At 39.1% G+C, this 16,568-nt stretch overlaps 1 protein-coding gene across 2 annotated transcripts in view; it reads right to left on the bottom strand.

Moving 5' to 3' along the window:
• ASCC3 (activating signal cointegrator 1 complex subunit 3) overlaps positions 1-16,568 on the bottom strand; it is a 493,632-nt gene that overhangs the window by 94,962 nt on the left and 382,102 nt on the right. For both annotated transcript variants that reach the window (XM_039531733.1, XM_039531734.1), the window contains exons 25-30: positions 14,711-14,931; positions 12,236-12,321; positions 10,344-10,510; positions 10,075-10,220; positions 9,834-9,954; positions 8,013-8,155 (exon numbers count right to left, since the gene is read on the bottom strand). In XM_039531733.1, coding sequence (XP_039387667.1) covers positions 8,013-8,155; positions 9,834-9,954; positions 10,075-10,220; positions 10,344-10,510; positions 12,236-12,321; positions 14,711-14,931 — 884 coding nt within the window. The remainder of the gene's footprint in view (positions 1-8,012; positions 8,156-9,833; positions 9,955-10,074; positions 10,221-10,343; positions 10,511-12,235; positions 12,322-14,710; positions 14,932-16,568) is intronic.

The raw sequence follows: 16,568 nt of genomic DNA, 5'->3' as shown, positions 1-16,568 counted from the left end.
TTATCAGCTGCTTTGTGCTTTTCTTCCTGTCCGCTGCATTTTTCTGGCGGATTCTGCTTTCCCTTTCCCTCCAGTCCTGCACTTTTTGATTCTCTGTGACAGAGTGCTGCATAACTGCTTGCAGCAGGTCTTCTTTGCTTTTTCGCGGCTTCTTCCGGAAGTTTTGTAGTCTTTGAGCTGTTGATAACACGGGCAGCCCAGAACTCAAGGTTGCTTCTGTAAAGGCAAAAAATGCAACACTTAACAGAGGAAGCATTGTTTATACCAGACAGTTATTCCCACACAGTTGAGTGTAACAGTCTTCACAATAGCATAATTTTCCCATCCCAAAGAGAGCGCACATAACCCACGGGAGCCCCGAAATGGTGAGTAAAGGGGACTGATTGCTTCAGGGCTCTACTGTCCTCGGGGTTTCAGTGCATTGGGGAAAGCAAACAGCTGCCGGGGGCACCTACACTGAACACTATCCCAACATTTTCCACAGGAGTTGATCCTGGAAGATATCTCGCTGCTGCGGGTCGCCTGGGAAGCGCGGGAGGGTCTTCTACAGCAATGCGGATTCCGCCCTGGCCCCTATGCAGCTTGCCTGTGTGCAGCAATGGTCCCCCCCATCCCTCACGGCACAGTGGCACGGATGCGTTAGCCTGACTGGGACAAGGACCACAGTGGCTCTCCGAATAAACTTGTGCAAGCGCATTGCCCACGCTCTGACTGAAACTTTTGAAGAGATTACCGAGGCCGATTACTGCGACGTGATAGACCACATCAATGCGCTATTCCGCATCTAGGCATGCATGCATGCAGCCCTAACCGTCCCTCCTCTCCCAAAAAATTTCCATCATGAAAATAAAAGCCGCTTACCAGGAACCCACTCCTCTGTTTGTCCTCCACCAAGTACTGGCTGCTGCGACTGGCTACCTTCCTCCTGGCTTGAGAAGAGCTCCTGGCTGCATGCCTCCAGGGACTCTGGGGTGTCTCCCCACACCACAGTACCCTCACTCTCACTTTCCTCCTCCTCCTCCTCCCCCCGCTCTGAAGTGTCCATCGTGGTCCTCAGAGTGGTGGTGGGGTCACCCCCAAGTATTGCGTCCAGTTCTTTGTAAAAACGGCAGATCATGGGAGCAGCGCTGGAGCGGTGGTTTCCCTCGCGGGCTTTGCAATAGGCACTCCGCAGCTCCTTCACTTTAACCCTGCACTGCAGCGCGTCCCGGTCATGGCCCCTTTCCATCATGGCCCTTGATATCTGCCCATAGGTATCGTAATTCCTACGGCTGGAGTGCAGCTGGGACTGCACAGCTTCCTCCCCCCAAACACTGACGAGGTCCATCAACTCGCCATTGCTCCTTGCTGGGGCTCGTTTGCCACGTGGAGCCATGGTCGCTTGGAAAGATTCACTGATTGCACTCCACACCTGGCTGAGCAAACAGGAAGGGGATTTTTAAAATTCCCGGGGCATTTAAAGGGCGGGTCACCTGAGGCTAGGGCAGTAGAGTTCGAACTGATGAGCAGAGTGGCTGAACAGGCATTCTAGGATACCTCCGAATACCTCTGAAGGCCAACAACAGCGCTTTTGGTGGCCACACTGGCAGAGCAGCGCTGCATCAGCAGCGCTATAGTCGTTATTCCCCAGGCCGAGGTGGAGTACAACCAGTGCTGTAGCCAGGGAGATACAGCACTGTATGTGCCTTGCAAATGTGGATGGTGAGTGAGTTGCAGCGCTGTAAAGCCACTACCAGTGCTGCAACTCTCCAGTGTAGCCAAGCCCCAAGTCTCTAAGGTGCCACAAGTACTCCTGAAGCAGCAAAGAATCCTGTGGCATCTTATAGACTAACAGACGTTTTGCAGCATGAGCTTTCGTGGGTGAATACCCACTTCTTCGGATGCAAGCAGTGGAAATTTCCAGGGGCAGGTATATATAAGCAAGCAAGAAGCAAGCTAGAGATAACGAGGTTAGATCAATCAGGGAGGATGAGGCCCTGTTCCAGCAGCTGAGGTGTGAAAACCAAGGGAGGAGAAACTGGTTCTGTAATTGGCATCCCTGATTGATCTAACCTCGTTATCTCTAGCTTGCTTCTTGCTTGCTTATATATACACTTGCCCCTGGAAATTTCCACTGCTTGCATCCGAAGAAGTGGGTATTCACCCACGAAAGCTCATGCTGCAAAACGTCTGTTAGTCTATAAGGTGCCACAGGATTCTTTGCTGCTTCTACAGAACCAGACTAACAGGGCTACCCCTCTGATACTTGACAAGTACTCCTGTTCTTTTTAAAGGTGGGGTTGCCTCTTATGCAGTTAAAAGGAGTGAATGAGCCATCAGCCTGAACAATTCACTCCTTGCTGACAGCTATAAACCAGAGCTGTTAGCTGCTGCTAGGCAGCATATCATCCCATGGCTATCCAAGGAGGGCAGAGTGAGAAGGAGGCTTTGATCTCCCAGTGGGACATTCTGGCATACCCCCTCATCACCAGCAATTAATAGCTAGCTAGCTCTTACACAGCGTGTTGCAGCCATATATCTGGAAAACAAATGTGTATTTCTCTCTGCCTCACAAAGATGAAGAACCCAATCCTGATGCCCCCCCACCCCGTCTTCTCCATTCAAAAGAAGCTTGCCAGAGTGAGTGCAGCCAATTTCTGTGGAGCCACTGTTAGGTGAACAGAGGGGCATCAGCTGGTAATGGAGGTGAGGCTCTCACTGCTTCCTGTCCAGGGAACAGGCATGGATTCTCACTGTCTCCCTTGCATTCCAGGCAAGAGAGCCCTGCGACTGGTCAGACTGGTGTGGAGCCAGTTTAAGCAGTCTTACGGGGTTTATTGACTGGCAAATGGAGCCCAGTATTTAGCTCCAATGTAGCAGCACCAATGACATCAGTAAACAAAACTAATCCAGGAGTTTTCTGAGAGTGCTGTTGTATTTTTTAAAGTAAATATTATACAAATAAGATTTACTATCCAGCTGAAGGCAAAAGAAAACCACTAAAGTCTAGAGTAAAGCTTGAAGATGTCAATTGTTTACATAAATGGGTAGTTTACATTCTCCCCACTTAATACTCTCCTGTTAAATCTCACAAGATACTTCACTTGTACCAACTGCAAATTCATTGAAAATAAAGCTATTAGATGGCAAGCAGCTACTACAGAAACAATGGTTTGCAATGCATAAATAGGCTTGGCAGAATACAATTTTAAAAAAAATTGGCAGAGAATATCAAGGTTTATTTTAAAGCAATTTCTCTATTTCTATCAATTTACATTTTCACAGTTATGCAAAATGATGGATTTTAAGCATTATTTATCAATTTAAGTTTTCACAGTTGTGGGAAATTAGGGCGGGTTATACAATAATTATTTAATGACAGACTTTGAGATTCAAAATGTTAAAGCTTTGCAATCATTAAAAGACAAATTGTCAGCATCACATGTTAAAATATACAAAGTAAATATTCTTAAATCAAACTGTAGTAAGTTTCACGCAGCTTTTTTCTTACTTTGCCTATCTATAAATTTTGATCATTATTGATGAAAACATTTTTTTTGGCAGTTTGTGGGCGTGAAGTGAAATTTATGTTTACCAACCATTACCAATAAAAATTGAATTCTTCCAAGCCTATGTCTAAACATGAAAAATTGACAGTCTTTCAGCCAGTGGACAACAATTTCTTTTTTTATGTCGTCTGTTCTGATAGGTGGACTTGTGAAACATTTGAGGAAGACTTAGCTAGACATTTGCCAGTTCTAGCTTTACTCAGAAAAAAAAGTTACAGCAGTTTGGACAGCATTTTGCCTAATTTCACTAATCTGGGTTTGATTTCAGTCTAAATTTGAAGTTGTTAGAATTCTCAAGCAAAAAAACTGGGTTAAACCCCCCCCCAAAAAACTGGGTTAAAAAAAAGTGCTACAAGATGGATTTGTTTTGCTCCAAAAGCATTAGTTTTAGACTAATCCAGCATGTCTTTTTACCAGACCAAAACTACAGATTAATCTTGCTCAATTTAAAAAAAATATATTTTGATCCAACATTATAAAAAATAAATCACAACAGAGCTTGTTTGCATTTTTGCTCTCATTTAAGAACATCACCAATGTCAAGACACTTTGCAAAACCTTCTTTGTAACATATAACACACAACTCTTGCCTTCTGTGTTCTGGTGGTGAGATGTAAAAATATAGGGCTAGCCCACAGTCATTCACAATATTTATTTACTTGTACTGCTGCTTCCAGCAGCTCCCATTGGCCTGGAGCAGCGAACCGTAGCCACTGGGAGCCACGATTGGCTGAACCTGTGGACGTGGCAGGTACACAAACCAGCCCGGCCCACCTGGGGCTTTCCCTGCACAAGTGGCGGAACAAGTTTGGGAACCACTGAGCTAGACCCAAACTCTGCCAATCTCTACCCCTTATTTATAAGCCATGGAGATGGCGCTGCACAGCATGCAAAGAAATTTTGGCCCTGATAGGCCAACAGGTCAGGAGCAAGTTTCAAAGTCAAAGATACTTCTTAGATAATCCTCCAACTGGGTCCCTCTTGTTTATGAAATATGATGTTTTAATGCAAGTGCCTTCAGTGACTCCAACTGCACTCAGAGGGAGCATATAAAAGTAATTAGTACCAACCATTTAGGGCCAATAGCATATTCTACTTGTGAGTGAATTTCTTCTTTGTTCTTCTTTCTCTTGTGTAAACTGCAGGTAATCTCAAAGCTTCCTGAAAGGGTAGGAAGCTGGCACAAATAGGGCAGGAGCACAGAGCTAAGCCTTTTGTGTTGCTGTTTTGCTCACTGTCTTCTAGTGAAATGGAATTGTTATGCTGGTCTAAACTAAAGTTAAGGTTGTAACACAAACCTTACAAAAGTTGCAGTTCAGTGAGTTAGTCATCAGTTGCAGAAAAGCAGTATCAAAAGTAGATGTGTTTTAGATATTACTTTATTAGGAGGCAGTTAAGATTCCCATTTCCCATTATATCCAAGGAGTGAAATGTAGATGGCATCCTCTATCTCGTATTTTCTACCCAGTACAGGCAGAACCAAATTATTCCCACATGCAGGAAACAATATTTTTCTGTCCAAATTACATTTTGAGCAACTGGTGAAGATTGGCAGAACTTGATTCCAGTGATTATGGCGTGAACTCCTATGGGAGGGGGCTCTCTCATTAGTCATTTAAATTTACTGGAGTTTAGGATTAGCAAACCTGACCTTTTGGTAATTTTTGAAATCGTTTTAGCCTAAACACAAAATACGAAGAAATGGATATTGTTTAAGTTATTAGTATTTGCCTGTGATTTATGCCTGGTTGGTTGCAAAGAATAGAAGCAGATATAATAGGGATTTGTGGGTAACTGTGTTTTGGATTGAAATTTCCCAGCATCCAGGACAACTGGTAATTCAGGTAATTACAATGGCCATATTGCTCCTTCTCAAAGGAAAAACAAACAAACAAAACAACAACAAAACAAACAAACATAAGAGCAGCCAAAGAACTAGGAAATCATCTTATGGCTCTCATTGTTGAGTCTCCTACTTAGTGCTCCTTTAAGGGATAGGAGTTTGAGGTTGTACAGAGCTTCTGGATGGTGTGATCTCCTCACCCCATGAATCTCCAAGAACCATGAGAAAAGGTTTGTAGTGGCAGAAGCCATCCCACAAGAATGTCTGCCTCATTTATTCCCCCCATCCCTGTGCTGCCACAGGCTGAGTTCTGCTGTGGCTGATCAGTAGTAAGCACAGAGGTCTTGGGGTGAGTTAAATACTGTTTTAAACAGCATGAACACTCATTTGGATGACTGCTTGGTTATTTATGGGCTCAGCAGGGATGATGCTATGGAGAGTGGTCAGTCGCCTGCTCTACCATTGAAATGAGCCATGATAGTTCTTTATTCCTCTGGGACAATAGGTACTGTATGGGAAGTGCCAGTCACAAGGTTCCCCAGCAAATAGCTGACTTAAATGGGTTTCAAACTGAATATAGAGGGATCATCAGCATTCACAAACCATGGCCTCACTGCAAAGACTATTTTACAAGGGTGACGATGCCAACTGTGGTAGCTTTTCTGATGTGGAGACAATTTTGCACACAACTGCTACCAGATACTAATAACTCTTTGTCACCACGAACATGGGCTGGATTTGAACTGGTGACCTAGAAATGTAATGCTTCATGTTTTGTACACAGAAGGTGTCAGCCTATTATTGCTATCATTTACTCTGTTAGCTCTACTGGCAGAGGTCTGGGTAGTGTACTGAAAAGTTCCAATGCTGCTGATGATGCAGGTGGGTGCCCATATGATGCCGCATGATGAAATTTCTGTTTTTTAAAAACTAGGGAAATTACACACAAAAATTACATTAAAATAACATTCAGGTTGCTAGGTTAAGCACCTTAATTTTACCTTCTCCCCAACTGTGCATCTGGTAGCCGTGTTAGTCTGTATCAGCAAAAACAATGGGGAGCCCTTGTGGCACCTTAGAGACTAACAAATTTATTTGGGCATAAGCTTTCATGGGCTAGAACCCACTTCATCAGATGCATGGAGTGGAAAATACATGATCACATATTATTTTTTCCATAGGACCCTCCTCAGGGGAGTGAATCAGGTCTATGTACTGAAGGAGGCAGTTGTCTGTAGGACCCTCCCTCGTTTGTTGCAAAACTTGGCAGATGTGTAGTGAAATGAAGTAGGGAGGGGATTCAGGAAGAGAGAGAATTGTCTCATGGCTAAGGCTGTTGAATGCTGCCCTGGAGAATGGGATTCTATCCCTGTCTCTGTCAAAGAGTTCCTATGTGATACTAGGTAAGTCACTTAAATCAAATTTTCACAGGTGGCACAACTAATTGTATGTTTCTCATTTTCTGGGTGCCCACATTGAGACCCTGGGTCTAATTTGCAGAAGTGCTGAGCACTCACAGATATAACTTAAGTCAATGGGCACTGTGCTTTGAATATAAAAAATACTACACCTCTACCCCGATATAACGCGACCCGATATAACATGAATTCAGATATAATGTGGTAAAGCAGTGCTCCAGGGGGGCGGGGCGTCACACTCCGGCGGAGCAAAGCAAGTTCGATATAACACAGTTTCACCTATAATGCAGTAAGATTTTTTAGCTCCCGAGCACAGCGTTATATCAGGGTAGAGGTGTATATAATGCTAAGTACTCTGAAAAATCAGCCCCAAGGCATCTCAGATTGGGCACTCAAAATCAATTACATTAATTTCTCTATGCCTCAGTTCCCATTTGTAAAATGGGGATAATACCACTCCCTTGTTTTACATGTATGTTGTGAAGACAAATTAAATTAATGTTTGCTTGCGAAGCACTCGGATACTATAATGACAAGTGCCATAGAAAAGCCCATGAGGAAATTAATAATTCTGTTTTCATAACAGGATTTCAATAGTGTGTAGTAATTAAGGTGTGGGGCCATTCATTGAACAAGGAGGAAAAAACAAAATATTGAATGGCTACTCATTAACTGATCATCGTCCATCCTGTGCACTGAATGAGGCAGGGGTCCCGTGGAACAGGTAACTAAGGATAATAATGAAAATTAAATATAATAATTGAGGCATTGTGTAAATCACTATTTTTTTTTTAGAAAATTCACAATAGTGTAAATGGCAAAGTATTGAATTTCACAGAGTTTGCTTTGAATGAATGTCACCAGCAAACTGAATTTCAAGGGTAGAATTAAATTCATATGTATTCATAATGCCTAGCATGATGAGGTCCTGATCTCAACTGTACTACTGCTAACATAAAATAAATAAAAATAAAAGAGCTTACAACATAAGGCCCTGATCCTGCAAATTTATGCATGTGCTTAACACTAAAGTCTGTGGGATGCTCACATGCTTAAAATTAAGCATATGTGCAACTGTTTTCAAGATTAGGCCTTAAAAAAAAGTCAAGGAAAACTACTGTGTTTTAGGTTTACTTTCCTTTCAAATTGATACTGAAAAAATGAAATAAACACACACAACTAAGACTCATTATATTGATGTACCTCTCTTTCATCCATTTTCAGCCATTGCTTTGGATCATCCTCAGTAGCCAGGAAAGCAATCAACTCTAGGGCAGTGAGTCTAGTCTGACGTCTGGACGAGACAAACACAAGAACAGGCTTGGCTGGAGAATGGCTCCTAATAGCTGTTAGAAAAGAAAAAATTCAGAGCGAATCCATCCATGCCAGATACCTGAATTTCGCAATTCAGCATCTATTGCTAGCATTGCAACTAAAAGTGCTGAGGATTTAAATCCATCCTTCACTTACATTTTGTGCCTATGCATTGACAAGAATTCTAAACTGGAAAGTAACCTTTGCATAGTTGCTACAAAACCTAGCCACAGTGGAGTAAAAGAGCATAAGTTCTGCACTTGAATAACTAGTTCGAATTACTTAAACCAACCATGTTTTTTTTTTTAATCTACATTTGATAATTTTCAGATTACAGTACATTTTTATGACCTTAGAAATGGGGATAATAATGGAAATGCTAATACAGCCATGACAATACTCTGTCAAACAAGTTGGAAAAGCAAATCCTCAATAAATCAAAGTGCTATAGGTTTTTGAATAACATGAGCTACTAGAAGTAAACAAACAGCTTATATGTACAGCTTCAGATACTCTATGATGTTATACGTATGTTTGAGATATTTATGCATGATTTATTTCCTATATAATGCGTCAGTCTACAATTAGTACTAAACATTCATCCCTAATATATGAAAAACAAGTGCGCTATACCACCCACCATAACATATTGTCTCAATTTGCTGGTAATATTCTCTCTGTGTGTATGTGTATGCATCTACAGACATCTATGTATATCACTGTAAGATTATATAAATACATAGTACAACTTGTATGTATTACAATTATAGATGCTGATTATATATTTTTAAAAAAATTCGACATCTAATGGATTTTTGTTGCTTCAGGAACAGGTGTGGCTGAAAAGCCCAAGACAGATTTATTGTTCATTAGTGTTTTTGTACAATACTCCTGTGGAGGTGTAAATAATATAAACTGCCAAAATTGGTCTCTAGTCCACAATCAATACTTTGCTTCTGTCATAAGGCTAATTAGAGCAGCTAAAAAGTCACTTCACAACTGTCACCTCACAATCAACAGCAGTTCACATTACAAAATTTATTTTGGAGGTTATTTTTAATTGATATAATAAATATTCCTCATGTAACCAAAACAAAACATGTTTCAATAAAATATGAGGGTTTTTCTTAGATTTGTCCTGCCTGCCAGCTTTGTTAAGAATAAAAAATTGAGAACAGAAGCATATCTAGACGAATGGAAAGTTCTGAATTTTATGGTTATTGCCTTGAAATTAGAATTATGTGAGGTTAGCTTGACTTGTAACTTCTGTTCACAATTTTTTTAAAAATCTTACATACAGTGATCTGTAAGAAAATACCGAATCAGATTAATACTGTGAATGGTTTTACTACTTTCTAAATCTCAAATACTTTTACAAAAATGTGTTTTTCCAGTGCTGAACCCTAAGAGAAAATACAATTTTCATTTTAGAACATCTCTCTTCATAATTACAAAGTTTACTGATTCTGTTCCAAATATGTTTACATTCCTCTGATGTATGCTGCATTAACACCATACCTGATGTTTGAGATAAATAGTTTTTGGGGCATCAAGAGAAACAGATCTCCCCTGAACACCCCAAGAAAACATATAGTAGCACATGTTGTAAATGTGTCTCAAATGGCCTATGTAAAAATGGTTAGAATCCCACTCCTTCCCCCTCCCCCCGGCTTTTTTTTAACTGAATGTATGAAATGTCTTGGTTTTTACCTTGAAATGCAGGTTTATTCATACTAGCCATGCGAGGACAGTAATGCTGGCCAGGGAAGCCTTGAATGTGTACTTCCAATGGAACTGGACGTACAGATGGTCGGAAGTTGAACAGACCCATCTAAAGTGAAAATATAAAACACTTTTAGTTGAAGCTTAAATTATTTTGCAAATATTACTATGTACAGCACAGATATGTACAAATGTCTACAAATGTCTTCTTCAGAAATTTTCCACATACCTGATTAATATTTAGCCAGTCAGCAAGGTCTCTTGCATTCGCTAATGCTGTGGATAAACCAACTACTCTTACAGGCTTTTCTGTGTGAGATGAGATGAAGTTAGTTCGAGACACAATAACTTCCAGTACTGGGCCTCTTTCATCCCCTGGGTAATAAGAGAAATATGCATTAAAATGTAATAAGTTCAAATGTTTAGAATTCCATGCAAGTCTATTCTCAGCACACACTTTCAAATTCAGCAACAACTATGATAAAAAACAATGCTTACCTAGCAGATGGATCTCATCTATGATGAGAATGGCAACTTTCTGAACATAGCTCCTGTTTTGCCAACTTCTACTGACCCCATCCCACTTTTCCGGTGTAGTTACAATAAGGTCAGCTTGGGCAATAGCTCTCATATCAGGAGTCACATCCCCAGTCAATTCTACTATCCTGTAATTGAGTGAAATGATCATTGTGACTGGATAAAACTCAATTTTTAAACCAATGAAGCTTTCTAACCTATTGGGTTAGGTGTGTCCCAATAACAACCATAAAAAATAAAATTGGCGTTCCTGGCTGAATGGCCCTGGCAAACAAAAACAAATTTTAAAAAATCTAAGTAAATACGCCTTTAATCTTCTTTACCTTCTAATTATTTTACTTTTCTTAGCAATATCATAGAGAAAGAAAAGTTTACTTGGATGTCCAAAACTATTTGTGACTTTGTAAGACAGAGACTGATGCAAAAAAGATAAATGAATATTACCATGGATATTAATTGCAAGTCAAAACAGCCTTTCATAACCTTTCCTATAGATCTTCTAGTGGCTGTATATTGCCCTGTACAACCTGCCTTGCAGTGATGACTGACTGTGAGAGATTAGGTAGCAGCACCTCTGCTCTCAGTTGTTAGGTTCCATTAGGACTCTGCAGCAGGGACAGTCAAGGTAGTCCTGACAGTTCTTGGCTATGAAACTCACTCTTTTTTGATGGTTACCATTGAAAATGCCATTTATTTGTTTCTCTATTCCTAACCAAGTTTTGGTCCCCTCTCTTCTTTCTGAAATCTGCCACTCCTTTTCTTTTTCTGCATTTTTGGCACTACTTTGGAGTCAAATCTTGCTGTTTTGGTTTAGCTTGCCATTTCATTGGTTTGACACCTATGCCAGTTTACTGACTTAGGTCAGGCTAACCTTAAGACAGTTGGTTTTTTTTAGACTGAATGTTATCCTTTTATTTTGACATTTTTATGGCAACTTCTTTGCCAGTTCTACTGCCTAATTTCACACTTCCTAAAAATGTGATTTAGTAAAATGTATCTCCCCAAATCAATGTTTACATCACCAGCTATGGGGCTAATTTCACAAAGAAAATAATTCCTTGAGATTTAAAAAAAAACTTTTGAAATCATCAGGAAAATTAATTTATTCACATACCCCATTAAAAGAAACCACAAAGAAAATATAATGAAATAACTGCCTTTTAGTAAAGGCCGTATTCTGACATATTTACACACAGAGCAGTACCTTCTCCTAGGAGTAGTTCTATTTAAATCCATTAGACTCCATGAGGAGTAAATTATTAATCAGCATGAGTAAGGATCACAAAATCTGGCCATAAATAATCCATACTTGGAAGTTGTTGATAATTATGGATAATTTTAGAAAGGACTAAAACTCACATACGCTTTATGTCAGATGGCAATCCTGCACTTCCTGAATATATCAAACTCCTGATGATGCCAATGGTAATTATAGGTGCACAAAAAATGCAAGAATGGAGGAATGCAAGAATGGAAAGTCATACATGCACACTGTTATAGACATGTTATGCAATTTATAAGAGATCCTGGAAATAAATCTTTGAAGGAAGGTTAATTCTGAACTGCAACTTCAAAAAGACAAAGATAATAGAAAGGGAAACTGAACTTATTTGTTAGCTTGTCCAACTAGAAAAAACAAGTAAAATCGGCAATGTATTCAACTACCTTCCATTTTTGTGTCATCTATTTTTTTTCTATGTAGTGTGTGTTTGCTATGATACATTCAGACTTTTTATGGGGAGCTTTGGTACAATTTGAAAGATTAAATATATTTGACTAAATAGCTAGATACTACAAAATATTCAACAGAGTTTCTCCACATTTGCAGGACTGTTTTTCTGGGAGAAACATACTTTTTACCAAGTTTTTCTTCAATTCTGACTTTCCAATCTTCAATTCTCTCTCGTACCAGTGCTTTTAAGGGAGCAATGTATACTGCCTGCGAACACAAACACACACACAAAAGCAGAATTAAACACGAAAAAGCTGTGTAAAATTTTAATTTACAAAGAATTATTTTCTTTTATGCCTCTAAGGACTTGAATTAACTTATTAAGTATAAATGATTAAGGCATAATTCTTAAAATTACATTTAGTAACTTACAACAGAATTCTAATTAAGATAGACTTAATACTTGCAAAAATTCTTTTGTTCCTTGAGCCCATAACATTCATATATGTTAATAAAAAAAGAGTAATTTATAAAACTGTAACACTATCATTACACCTTTAAAAAGAAAACAAATGTGTCATTATAAAATGACCTACATAAAGTATTATCATTTATTGCTAAGAACATAAAACCTGAAAACTAAGATTTTGAAATTAATGCACCAAAACCAACAAAAAAAACCAGAATTACTAGTATATCATCTTACACAATTTCCATCTCTTTAATTTTATCACTAAAATCATTTAAATTAATTTTAAAATTTTCTACTTTTAAAGAACCTCACAAGACTTCCCCAGAGAAGTACTTTCTGTGTACTGAAGTACACGAGTATAGATTTTACAGTATTTATTTAAAGGTTTAGAGTTAGGTTTTCTAAAGCATGAGTATACATTTGAACGTGTGAAAACTGATACACATGTACTGAGTGTGTGAAAAGTTCAGATGCACTTTAGATAATCTGGCCTATAAATTTTGAAGACTGATTTATTAAGCAAGATTTCTTAATATTCCTTTAATAGCTGCTTATTGTGGTATGAAGGTCCAATATCGGCAACCTTTGGCATGCGGCCTGCCAAGGTAAGCACCCTGGGTAAGCCAAGCACCCAGGTGGGCCGGGCCGGTTTGTTTACCTGCTGTATCTGAGGGATGTGCTGGCCACTGCTTCCCACAGCCCCCTTTGCCCTGGAATGGCCAGGTGATTACCCTGGCGGACCGCGTAACAAAGGCTGCCGATCCCTGTGAAAAACTATGGATGCACTCAAGTCTTATATTTTTTCAGTATTTTACAATTCTCTCTTTGTCCATCTCAACTATTACTAACAAGTCTACACATACAGGTTGAGATTTCCAAAGCAAATTTCAGTGGGAGTTTTGTGGCTAAATCATCTAATTGACTTTCATAAAATCATAAGACTAGAAGGGACCTCAAGAGGTCTTCTAGTCCAGTCCTCTGAACTCAAGGCAGGACAGGCCATCCCTGACAGGTGTTTGTCTAACCTGCTCTTAAAAACCTCCAATGATGGTGATTCCACAACCTCCCCAGGCAATTTATTCCAGTACTTAACCACTCTGACAGGAAGTTTTTCCTCATGTCCAACTTAAATCTCCCTTGCTGCAATTTAAGTCCATTGCTCCTATTCCAAGAGGTTAACAAAAACAATTTTTCTCCCTCCTCCTTGTGACAACCTTTCATGTACTTGAAAACTGTTATGTCCCCGCAGTTGTCTCTTATCTAAACTAAACAAACCAATATTTTTTAATCTTTCCTCATAGGTCATGTTTTCTAGACCTTTAATCATTTTGTTGCTCTCCTCTGGACTTTGTCCAATTTGTCCACCTCTTTCCTGAAATGTGGCATCGAGAACTGGACATGATACTCCAGTTGAGGCCCAATCAGTGCAGAGTAGAGTGAAAGAATTACTTCTCCTGTCTTGCTTACAACACTCCTGCTAATACATCCCAGAAAGATGTTTGCTTTTTTGAAAGTGTTATGCTGTTCACTCACATTTAGATTGTGATCCACTATGGCCCCCAGATCCCTTTTCTGCAGTACTCCTTACTATGCATTCATTTCCCATTTTGTATGTGTGCAATTGATTGCTCCTTCTTAAGTGGAGTACTTTGCATTTCTTTTTACTGAATTTCATCCTATTTACTTCAGATCATTTCTCCAGTTTGTCCAGATAATTTTGAATATTAATCTTATCCTCCAAAGCACTTGCAACCCCTCTCAGCTTGGTATTGTCCACAAACTTTATAGAAGTGTACTCTCTATGCAATTATCTAAATCACTGATGAAGATACTGACCAAAACCGGACAAAGGACTGATTCCTGCAGGACTCCACTTGATACACCCTTCCAGCTTGACTGTGAACCACTGATAACTGTCTCTGGGAATGGTTTTCCAACCACTTATGCACCCACCTTACAGGAGCTCCATCTTAAAAAAATTCAAGCCAGGGAACCCAACTATTCTAAGAAGAACTGAAAATCAGACTGAAAAGACAGAGAATCAGCAAAAGACTCTCAATATGCATTTAAAGCATGGTAGAATATGCTTATTTATATAGCACAGTAATACTCATTTTTGTAAAGTTTTGGATTGCTGAAAGAAGTATACAGACATTGCATATTTCTAGTACACATTTCACAAACCTTAGATGTGGGATACTTGTTGAAAATTCTGAAGATGGCTAACTCAGCTGCGACAGTCTTTCCAGAGCCTGTGGGGGCTCCAAGAAGAACATTACAGTCTGTATGGTAGAGCGTATGAAATATCTGCGTCTGGATAGGGTTGAAATGAGTGAATTTGTAGAGGGCTTCATACTCTCGATATCCCAAAGCTGTGATAGGCAAAGGCTGAAGATCCAGTAGTTCTAAAATTATGGAGTAATCATTAGTACATGTCAAAATATGCAGCCTTGTAAAATATCATAATCAGAGGTTAGGTATGAACTTGTGCTTTCATGGGAAACAACTTATTTTTGAACTCTTTATAGGTAATTTCTTACACTATATGGGGCTCTAATTTGGGATCATAAGGACTTCAGAGAGAAATAATGAAGAATTGGTTTGCTGTTTGACATTTCCCCTCAAGATACCACTGTTAAGCATTCTGTGAGCTTTGAAGTCTGTAATTTACATAGATTCATCTGTTCATCAAAAGCTTTTTTTATTATTATTATTATTATAATACCCAATTAGATCTAAAGCTACTATACCAATGAAAACATATCCCAATTCTTATGAGGACAAAGGTAAGTGAAAATGATTTATGGAAGATACCACGGTCCCTAAAATCCAGTTACAAGGAACACATTTCTCTATTTTTTTACGAGGCACAGTAAGGATCCTCTAAGGACTTCCAAAGCTGATGAAATAATATGAATGAGGGATACATATATGTTTTACATATAGTTATTTAAAATGATAGAGAGATAGATAAGGAGATATAAATAAACATACAAAGCCCAAATATCCCTTCAATATATGACTCTTGGCATATCTTGGAGATATTCGCTATCCAAACAATTAGAGATTCTGGAATTTGGAAGCTGATACATATAACCAGATTAGATTTAGTTTCCTACCAAAATTAAAGAGGCTTGAAATGATTCTGTTATGCAGATGCTTTCTTTGAAGTTTTTTTTGTGGTTGGAGAGCTCATTGTCTTTTCAGGGTGCCCCACATTAAGGTATGCCATAGGAGTCATAAAATCTGCTGAGGTTGTGATGCCTAATATTCTTAACATGCTTTTCACTGATACCTTATGTCTGTTTTATCATTCCCACTAAATCTGTAATTTCTTGGGGTCTGTTGAGAGGAGAAAAGGTCACCCCCACCCCCCTCAACAGGGCCTCTACGTACTTCACTGCTGAGTGGGAACCAGATGGGAATTGAAATCAATTACCATAAATCCTAAGGGCTCCATAACCGGTGATGTGTAAATATCTTACTATTTTTTCTGAATAGTAGTCTATGGTCAATTAGGTAAAAAGGTTACACATGCCTTTCCAGACAGTACAGGTACACTATAACAATAGCTGAACACTTCACAAACACATGTGAGTTTATGTATGCCAAAAGAAAACACTGTACTGGAAGTGAATATTTCTGAATGCTCCCACTTCACAGACTTCTAAATGAGCCAAATGTGATTACAGTGGAAGGGCTTTACAATGACATCAGGCACACTGAATGTATTAGGCATTTTAAGTATCCAGAAAAAAACAAACACATGCTTCTGTGCCAAAAAACACGACTCAATCACGAATGCTGAGGTTGAAATTGGATGCATGATGCTGTATGAGATCTCTCTGCTATAATATATACACTTTTAGTAGAGCTAGTCAAAATGTTTCCAATTTTCAACAAGATATTTTTCAAGAAAAAATTCAATTTTTAAAATTTATTTATTTGTTTTTTGGAGGTTTTTTGGTTAAAAAAATTACAACCAGGTTAAATTTCCAGCTGCGAAAGACTAAATGCTAAAAATATTTTAAATCCCAAAGGC

Source organism: Mauremys reevesii, linkage group 3, assembly GCF_016161935.1.
Source record: "Mauremys reevesii isolate NIE-2019 linkage group 3, ASM1616193v1, whole genome shotgun sequence".
Classification (NCBI taxonomy): domain Eukaryota; kingdom Metazoa; phylum Chordata; order Testudines; family Geoemydidae; genus Mauremys; species Mauremys reevesii.
This window is presented reverse-complemented; position numbering and strand designations above follow the sequence as displayed.